Consider the following 10,242-nt stretch of genomic DNA (forward strand, 5'->3'; position numbering starts at 1 on the left):
TCAAATTAGAGGACTGCCCTCTATGAAGGAGGAAACATGGGCATCCCCCAAACACTGGGATTTCTGTCCCAAGCTAACACACATTTGTAAAGTAAAGCTGGGTTCTGTATAAATTATGGAAATGAAAGAAAGGGACATGGATCTACACGTACAGCACCAAAGCCACACCCCTGACTATTGAGCTCAGATTCTCCCAACTCCTGGGATTTAAACAGACTTTGCCTGTGTCACTTCTGGCTCATCTTCACAACAGTAAGGACTAAGAACCTGCTTGCTGGTTTCTGAACACAAGATCAAATTTTGCACCTTGTTCTTTCCCTCTCCCCATAGGACATACTCTCAGTCCTGCCGTTGGGCTTTGCATGCCATCATAGAGCTGCACAGTGTCACCCACCCAGCTAAATGCCCACTGGGGGCTCCATAAGCTTCCTGTTTTGCTGTCTGTCCTGGAACTGCAGAAAGAGGGGGATTGTCAAGCACCTGGCTGGCAGGCTACAACAGATGGCTAACGGGTTGCCCTCAGCATGGTGGGGCACAAGTGTCATCGGAGGTTGGGGGCAGTGCTTAATTTCAAGAAACAGAAAGGTTCTGGGGTTCAGTCCTTGGCATGTGCTTTGGACTGAAATCTTGCTCCTGAATTCTAAGAGAGCAGGGTTACCCTGTAGCTGCCCAGTGCTGAGGGAGAGGTACGTGGGCAGAGGTAACTTTCATTATGAAAGGTTTGTTCCTATCTGCTTTATCAAAAAATGGTGAATGAGGGTGACATGCTGGAAGAAGGGTGCCTGCACAGAGCCACATTCCTATCCCTCTTAGGTAGGAGGATTTTTGAATGGCACATGGAGGTGGCCCTATGGTTAAGGAGAAGGAGAGCAGCCATCCTGAAGGGATGGATTTTGCACACTATGAATGGTGCTGATGTGGGATAAGTTCCTGCTGGCTTGTGCTACATGTTAATTGGGAAGCAGGGGGCGGGCGGGGGAGAGAATGCCATTTGGATGAGTTCATTATGTACACAGTAAAATGTTTGTGGAGGGTTTGTATGTGTGTCCAGGAGGGCACAGAGGAGAAGAGGAAATCAGCTAAAAACCGAGTCCTTTATTTCATCCCATTCCTTTATTCAATCTCAGCTGCTTGAATCTGAGGTGAACTAAGGATAAGGTGAGAGGAGGAGGAGGAGGAGGAGGAGGAGGAGGAGGAGGAGGAGGAGGCGGCCATGGCGTTGGTATGAAAAAGGAGAAATGGGTGGCTATTAGAATTACAAAGGACTTTTGGGAGAGGGTGTGTGTGCCACATCTTACCCACAGTCACCATTTTAAGGACACCTTCATAAATCTCCAGCAGAGCCTCCCAGACAAAGTGACTTCCGGAGTCCCTTGCTCCTTCACAACAGAAGCAGTCAAGGACAACCGTGTGTCTGTTACGTCTACTTCAGCATGGGCAGCAAGAAGCAAAGCAGATGGGCATTGCCGGGAGTGGGGGTGGTGGATGTGCTCTGCCTGGAGAAAGCATGTCACCCCATTAAACTAGGGGCGGCATCCAGCAGCATGAGACTTGCTTGCCATCTGCATTGCTTTGAGGTTGCCATTTCTTTGCAGTTAGAAGATGAGCAAAATGCATTTTTGCATGAACAGGGAAAGTCCTTTGGGTTGGACTTTTGGGTAGGAAATTGCTGGTCACTGGGCAGCATTTATCAGAACCAGACTTATTCTGCTTGAGACCCTGCTTAGCTTCGGAACTTGGAATGTGGGAAGCAACATAAGAGAAGAGGAAGCATGTGCAGAGTGCTTTTCCTAATACGGATTAAAGAACCAGATGCCACCTGTCTAGAATTGGGGAGAAGGGTAGCACAGGAAAAAATGTGTAATGATCATGTGACCTGCATGTTTAGGAACTAAACTTGAGACAGAATATTTGGGGAATTGCATTCATAGGCCTCACTGTGGAACTGAAACAGTCACATGCAGAATGGAGACTGTATCTGAGGCAACTTCTTCAAGCAAGTTCTAGTTGCATGAAGCTCTCCATGTGTTACATCCTCACAGACAGATAAAATCAGTTAGCAGAGACATTCAACTCATTCCAATTTGTGCCAACACCCCCTAATTCTAACTTGTGGTTATAGAAGTATGGTTCATTTGCATACTATATTATGCAAAATTATATGACACAACTTCACTATTCTGATTGCAAAATGTATCCCATTTATTTTCAGTGAATCTATGGTGACTAGAAACTTGCTAGAGAACGTGATTTCTTTACATTTCAGGACCCAAAACTCTTCTGTTAAAATTTTGGATTCCATTGTGGTGTGATGGGCATGGGATGCAAACAGACCTGCACCTTATTTAATGCACTTCCAATTTCGGCAGTTTTGAAACTGACTTGAATGTCATGAATTCCTTCCCCATCCCCCAAATCAGAGGGTGCTAAGAACTCTTTGCCAGTGATCCTTATGGAAATACTGTGTGGAGCCCTTAACAAGTCACACTGCTCTCAAATTTGCTGTGTGGGCATGCTGGGGGGGGGGGGAGTCCACAACTCACTGGCAGAGCACCTCCATTGTGTGAAGAAGGTCCAAGGTTTAATCTCTGGCATCTTCAGGTAGGTCTAAGAATGTCCCCTGCCAGAAACTCTGGAGAGCCACTGCCAGTCAGTGTAGACTACACTGAGCTTGATGGACCAATGAGTTTAGCTCAGTAGGTCAGGCAGCTTTCTATGTAGAGCAAGGCTGCAGGTTCAGGCTCCACCTTGGGCAAAAAGTTTCTTGCATTGCAGGGAACTAGATGACCCTCACAGCCCGTTCCAATTCTACAGTTCTATGATTCTATTATTCCTGTGCCTGTTCATTGCTGTATCGGCTCACAGAATCCAATTGATCCAGATATCCATGATCCCCTGAGTTAGATGCTTTCATCCACCAAAAATCACCCAGCCATGACAATACCTTCCAAGCTTCAGGCTCATTGCAGGATAAAAGGAAGAGCACACACCATGGGCCAGCTTGCAGCCCTGCCTAAAGTACCAGGTAACAAGGGTGCTCCTGGGCAGAGACAGACTCCTGATGTACTCTGTGCCAAGACAGGGAACTTCTGTATCCTGACAGCAGTTCAGTTTTAACGTCCCAGTGCAAGGGACTCTGACAGCAGATCTCTCTTATCTGCACCACCAGGACAGCTTGCAAGAAGAGGGAATGGCTGAGCACTACCTGTATAGTGGCAGGAAGGAAGACTGCAGCTGATCAGCCCCAAGCAATCAGGTGGCCCAAGACACCAACAGGGGCTCTGTTGCAAGAACATTCATAGGCAGGGGCTGCTGCCAGGTAAAGCAAATGAAGCGGTGGGCCCTCTATGTTTCTTTGATTGCAGAAGGCTCACTGCTGGCCAAGGCTGCAGCCACTCACCGTCTTCTTTCCCCCAGAATGCATCTGGCCCTGAGACAGAATGGCCCAGATGGCCCAGATGGAGAAATGCAGCTGGTGGGTGTCTGAAGCCTCAGCCAGGGCTTTACTTTGCTTCTGTGTGCCCAATGCATAGAAAAAGGAGGAAAAATGAGAAAGTGATGTCAGTGACTGTCAGTAGCTCTAGTAGGCTCTGACAGGCCTGGTAACTAAAGAAGCCACAAAGGCTCTGGGGCCTTGCGGAAACCAAAGGCTATGTGCCTGTCTGGAGCTGCATCATCTGCCTCTGTGCCTCTGAGATTGGTCTGCCTACTCTGGAGCATAGGCAATATGGGGGTGGCGACAGGGGGCAGGCACTCCCCCAATAAGGAGCTTATACTGCATTTCTGAAATCCTCTCATTAACATATGGTATCTCACCCACCTAGAAATATACTTTCCCCCTTCCATACTGCCACCCCCTGAATTCTTTTTCAAGTGCCACAGCTGCTCTGGAAGTCAACCATCAGCTTTGCTCACCTGCCCCTGGTTCTTCAGAGTCTCAGGTGCCACTTTTGGACTTGACCTCTGCCTGCCATGGACAATGCAAGCTGCTTGCCTTGCTGGGCTCTGACACCAGAGATTGGGATGGTGTTTTACCCCACAAACAGATCCATTCATTGAGGTCAGATTCCATAACAACTCTGGCAGCAGAGAGCAGGAGAGGCTCTGCAGTAATACAGCACCTGCCTTAGCAGAACGTACACAGCCAAAACGAGAGACGGAGCATTAACTTGTGGAATATCACTGTTGTTTACAACTTTTCCAAGGTTTCATTTTCCTTATCAACAAAGCTGGGAGCAAACCTTGGCAAACATTTAGTAGGGCCACCGTGGCTCAGGGACCAGATCTGTATTGTGGGCTACCAAGTGACCATCCCTGCTCTACAGTGTCTTCTCAAACCTTCACACTACCTGACCATTCCTCTGTCCCAGGGTCTCATATAAAGAAGAAGAAGAAGAGGAGTTTGGATTTGATATCCCGCTTTATCACTACCCTAAGGAGTCTCAAAGCGGCTAACATTCTCCTTTCCCTTCCTCCCCCACAACAAACACTCTGTGAGGTGAGTGGGGCTGAGAGACTTCAGAGAAGTGTGACCAGCCCAAGGTCACCCAGCAGCTGCATGTGGAGGAGCGGAGACGCGAACCTGGTTCCCCAGATTGCAAGACTACCGCTCTTAACCACTACACCACACTGGCTCCCACCTTGCTGAAGCTAAGCAGGTCTAGGGCTGGTCAGCGCTTGAATGCACGACTGCCTGGGAAACGTCTCTTCCTTGGATTCATTATGGAAGAAAGGTGGGATACAAATGTCAGTGTGTATGTGCCTGCACACACAAAACTGCCTATAATAAGGCAAGCCATTTCTAGGCTCAGTACAAGGTGCTGATTTTAACCCATATGGTCCTATGGAACTTGGGGTCAGGTTACCTCAAAGGCCACCCTATCCCTTACAAACTTACACTGAGATTTTCTTCAAAGGATCTCCTTCAGGTTTCTGCACCTACAGGGGCAAGGTACATGGTCAGCCTGAGAGGGCCTTCTTGTCACCTTTGGGTCCCTGGGTCTGGGATGTACTGTCTCCTGGAAGACTTGCCAAGCACTGAACTGGATAGCATTTGGAGAAAGACCATTAAAAAAATATAGCACTTTAAACCATTTTAATCTGGTTCCTAGTTGCTGCTGCTAAGTATTGTTGTTACAGTACTGTGTTTTTGTTTCATTTTTCAAAAATGTTATCCACGGAGAGGTTTTTTACCTGGAGAAGAGTAACAGAAATACATCCACTAAACAAAGTAACAAGAGCCCCAAATTTTCAAAGCTGGAAATTTTCTTGGTCTGTTATTTGACAAGCTCCCTTTTCTGAGGTGTCACAATTTGTATCCCTCCAGAAATAATGGAGTTAGCAGAAAACTTGACCTTGTGGTCTACAACGCATCATCACATGAGCTATCAGCATCCACAGGACAGCTCAGGTCTTTCCTATGCATCTGTTAGTGAGGCTGCTGCTGAGCACCCTTCTGAGGCCCTGATGTTCTCCCATTGGAGAATTTCTTAAAGCCAGAGGCAAGCTATGAAATTACAAGTCAAATACCTGTTCTTTTCACAAGACCTATTAAACTGTGCTTGTTTAATGGTCTGCTCCTCTCTCCTAGAAAGTAACTTAGCAACTCTGAGAAGCCTGATGGGTTCTCTCACAAGTTCAGTCTTCACAGCCAATATTCCATACGCATAGCTCTTCTATCTGTGGGTTGAGGATCCAGCTGATTGTTTTTGGTGGCCAGATTTGGCTGATCCGCTATTACTTTGTCTACTATGGTATCTGGACACTAACCTATCAAGGATGCTTTACAGGAGGGCAATTTTGAATAGAAGCAGCTATTATGTGGAATTCTCCATCTTGTCTCTCCACACATTTCAGGACCCTCCCTGGTCCTGCATAGGTCTCTCCCCCTGCCCCCACAAATAAGAAGCCTCGCAAACTAAGGCTCTGTAGAACCAAACATGGGACAGAACAAGGCCCATGTACTTCAGGAATCAAATTCTAAGAGTAACAAGCCACATGCCTGGTGCCGCATGAGCTGGTTCCACATGATCATCACAAATCATTTGAATTATAAGAAAGAGAAGTCACTTCGGCTACCTACTGGCTCCTTTTTCTCAAGCACAGTTGGACAAAAGGAATAGGAGGCTGGAGGTCAAGTCTATGATTCCATCTCACTGCAACAAGTAGGGGCTCCTTGAGACTCTGAGCATGACTAACAGCTAGTAAAAACTACACTGCCCTGCCCTGCGCTGATCCCTCTTTTTAAAGGAAATATCTTAACAGAACTCTCAGTGGTGCTTTCTTCACCTTTCCTTAATCATGTAACAATGAGTTCCACATGTTAAGCACACATCCCCCCTTTCCTTTGTTGATCCTCCTCAACTCTTCTGTCATTGGATGGTGAAGCCATTTATGAAGGGATGTTCAAACGTTGCATGAGAATACAACAGGTCTGGGAAGTTGAGGAGAATTTCTTTTCCTTAAGGAATGGAGCACACAAACCCAGAGAACGGCGGAGGGGTGTGTGGAGGGAAGAGTGCCTACTACCAGTACCCATTCTTAATACCCCACCAAGGAACTGCTTCCCCGCTTACCTGCATCCGCCAGACAGAAGCCGGCACAGCTGAAATAAACCAGGAGGGCTGCATTGATGTAGAGAAGCAGTTGATCCATCCTCCAGAGCGGGTCCATCCTGCATCCACATGGGAATGGCTGTTTCAGCCCCAGAGGTCCCGATCCAACATGGGGAGGGAGGCAGGTAGGCAGAGAGCGAGAGAGAGAGAAAGAAAGACGGTGCCCCTTCGGCTCCCCTTGGCGGCCGCCTCCGATCAGAGGGACGCCGAGGAGCCCCGCCAGGCTCCCGGACCCGGCGCGGACATTTCAGCACCACGGACAGCTCCGCGCCGCCGCTGCCGCCGCTTCCCGGTCCATGGCTGGCTTCTCCCGGCGGCAGCAGAAGGGCAGCGCCGACTTGGGGCTCCCGAGGCCGGGCTGGTCTCTCTTCCTGGGCCCGGAGAAAGTTTCTGGGAGGCGGCGTGAGGCAGCTCGGCTCCGCGGAGGAGAAGCCAGAGAGACGCGGCCGAGCAGCTCCTGTTCCCGCTCGTGATGGTGCTGCTGGTGGCGGCGGCGGTGGCTGAAGGAGCCGCTGGGTCCCTGCAAAGTGCAAACGTGCCGCCAGTGGGCCGCCTCCTCCACCATCAGCCAGGCAGCTCCATCCAGGGGAGGCAGCGAGAGAAAGGATGGAGGCGCCCCCGACGCTCCTAACGACAGCCACGGGCGAATCCGGACTCGCCTGCCAGCGTCCCCGGGCCAAAGCACGCCGCCCTCCCCGGGCTGGGCGATTTGTGCTCCGAGATCCTACCAGGCGGGAAGCGGGGGGGTCTTCAGTCCCTCCTCCTCCTCCTCTTCCTCCTCCTCCTTCTCCCCTCCCTCATTAACCTTAATGGGAGAGCGACACTGTTTGAAGGGGAAACGGATCTCGCAGGTCACCACGTCTACACACACCAATTTTTAAAAAAGAGGGAGGGAGAGAAAGATCATTTATTTAAACCTTCTCCGCTGGAAGAGGTTCCGCTGCGTGTGTCTCGCTTGACTGGAGGGAGACAGAGGCAGGGAGGTGAGGAAGGAAGGAAGGAAGGAAGGAAGGAAGGAAGGAAGGAAGGAAGGAAGGAGATTGATGGCTGGGGGGAAAGTGTCAACTCCCAATTCCCTTTCCCAGTTGGAAGGATGTCCTCTAGCACCCTTGGGGAAGAACTGGACCTGCAAAGGGGTTGGGGGTGAATGTGGGGCATCCTAGCCAGAATCCATAAAACATCAGGAGAGACTGTATTATATAACAACAGAACAGCAGAAAGTGGGCCACAGACTGGGGTAGCTTGGTGGGGGTCCCCTTTTCCTTGAGGCTTCTCCAAACTTGAAGCTTATTAGGAAGAAAGGAGGAAGAGAGGGAAGCACCCAGAAGGAAGACATGAGGGGGTTTGTGGAGGGATAAGGCATGAAAGGCTCCCTAGGGGAGACACCCATGGCCTTAAATGGTCTAATAGCACAGGTTAATTGGGGCCATTCAAGGCCATCACATTGGCAGGAGACTTCTGAAAAAAGACCCAGACCTGGAGAGTCTTACAGTCCTGCCAAGTTCTCAGTCAAATTCCCCAGCATAATGTGAGTTCAGTGTGGAGGATGGTACAGACACCCTGGAACACAAAAATGCTTTTGCTTCCAAAACTGCAAAGGATAGTTCACCTGACAATAGGTAGAGGGGAGGCTATGTTACTGTAAAAATAATGGCTGTGTGGGGGGTGGCTACAAGATAAAAGCAATGAGATCAATCCAGGAAGGATGAGACTCTCAATGGCTACTAGTCCTGACGGCCATGCACAACCTCTACCTGTTGAGAGGACTGCTATTGCACTCAGGTCCTGTTTGCAGGCTTTCAGAAGCACCTAGTTAGCCACTGCTGGAACAGGGTGCTGGACAGGGTGAGTCCCCTCTCACTGATCCAGCAGGGCTTGCCTTATGCTCTTATATGTCAGTTATCCCACAGGTCCTTTATTCAGTCAGTCAACCACTTTTACATTTATATCCCACCTTTTCTCCAAGAGCTCAGGGTGGCAGGGACATTTCTCCCTTACTGTGTCCATTTTATCCTGCCTTCAGGTGACTAGACAGGTGAGCAATACCCAACAGGCAAAAGCACACTCTTTGGTCATATCACAATCTGATCTGGGGATATTCCTTCCCCAGCCTGACAGGGATACTGGCCTGGAGGCAGAGCTGTGTCCAAGGCTGGCTGAGGTGATGGAAGGCACGGTGTGGAGAAGTTGGATAGGGAGAAGTCCCCCACACCATAAGAGTAGTTTTCAGGGCCATCCAATGAAGCTGAATGCCCCAAGATTCTAGGCAGGCAAAGGAAAGGACTCCTTCTTACAGTGCAGAATCAGAAGAATCTTTATTTGCATCAGCCACTAGCCATAGCAATAAAATAAAATGTACTGAAGATAGAGGTAAAAACTTAACTGTACAGTAGTAAATACATTTTGGGGATTACATCAATAAGCAAATAATAGATCTTATTCTCATTGCCCCCACTAAAAGCCTTGCAGTTTTTGCTGTCATCTGATGATCTTGATCTGCTAGAAGAAAGGAGACGGTAGCAATGGTTGAGCGACCCGGCATGGACAATAATAGAGGGGTGATAACCTCACTCCTCAAATCTTTATAAAGAGTGCAAGCCAGAAGCATATGAGCCACTGACTCGATACTGCCATCTCCACAGGGACATAACCATTTTTCCAGTGAAATTTTTTGAAATTGACCCTCAAGTACAGCCGAAGTCAGTATATTCAATCTTGTGAAAGTGAAAGCATGTCTATATTTTGGAATTGTTAAATTTTGCAAATAGGGTGCCAAAGTGTCAAAATGACTAGGTGAAAAATAATCATACCACGGACAAAATTTGCTTCTTGTGGCCAGATTATTCTGTCTCTCGATATCATATAGGTGCTGTCTAATTAAACTATTTGCTTTACTGAAGCCCAGTGTTAATAACTGCTGATAAACCAGAAAAGTAATGCTTTTGGTTGACAATTTTAGTCCAAGCACTCTCATGACAATCTTATGATACTAGTGGTAGTAGACCAGTGGGGTTTAAATTTAGGCAGGGCCAATAATTAAATGTCCTATGCCAAACCTGTAATTCAAGAGAGAGGAGGTTAGCCTCTAAGTGCAATGAAGCATTTGGAACACAGGATGGAACAGGAAAAAAATTGCCTTAGAAACTTAGATTGAACAGCTTCTGTAGATCCCAAGGTGAGGGCCTGTCCAAATCTGAGCCCCATATAATAACTGTGCTAGGGGTTTAGCTTTAAACACTTCAAGGGCTGATGGTATGTGATCGCCACCTTTTGTAGTGTCAGAATTTTGGCACTTTGGGACTCTTTTGCTTTGCATATTTCTGGTGTGCTCCCCATAATCCTGTTGACTGGAAAACAAGGCCAAGGTATTTAAAGACTTTAACTTGTTCTATCAACTGATTATCCCACAAGTGGTAGTGATAGACACCAACTTGGATGGCTTTTTAAAAGGATTAGACAAATTGATGGAACATAAGGCAATGATGGCCATGTTCTGCCTCCAGCATCAAAGATGGTATATGAGAACAGGGTGCTATTCTCATATACCATCTGCATGGGCCTTTGATCGGACCCAGCCAGGCTCTTATTATGTTCCTAAGGCAGGCAGAAGGAATGTGTAGAAGCTGGC

The 10,242-nt window shown here is 48.2% G+C and overlaps 1 protein-coding gene across 1 annotated transcript in view; it reads right to left on the minus strand.

The window, feature by feature from the left end:
- Positions 1 to 7,657, minus strand: part of FNDC5 (fibronectin type III domain containing 5) — a 32,823-nt gene extending 25,166 nt beyond the window's left edge. The window contains exon 1 of the mRNA XM_083512538.1: positions 6,576 to 7,657. Within this exon, the coding sequence (XP_083368664.1) occupies positions 6,576 to 6,672 (97 nt within the window). The 5' untranslated portion in view covers positions 6,673 to 7,657. The remainder of the gene's footprint in view (positions 1 to 6,575) is intronic.
- Positions 7,658 to 10,242: the final 2,585 nt, after the last annotated feature.

The sequence above is a fragment of the Podarcis liolepis genome (assembly GCF_965112155.1).
Source record: "Podarcis liolepis genome assembly, chromosome: 7".
In the NCBI taxonomy this organism is placed as follows: Eukaryota; Metazoa; Chordata; class Lepidosauria; order Squamata; family Lacertidae; genus Podarcis; species Podarcis liolepis.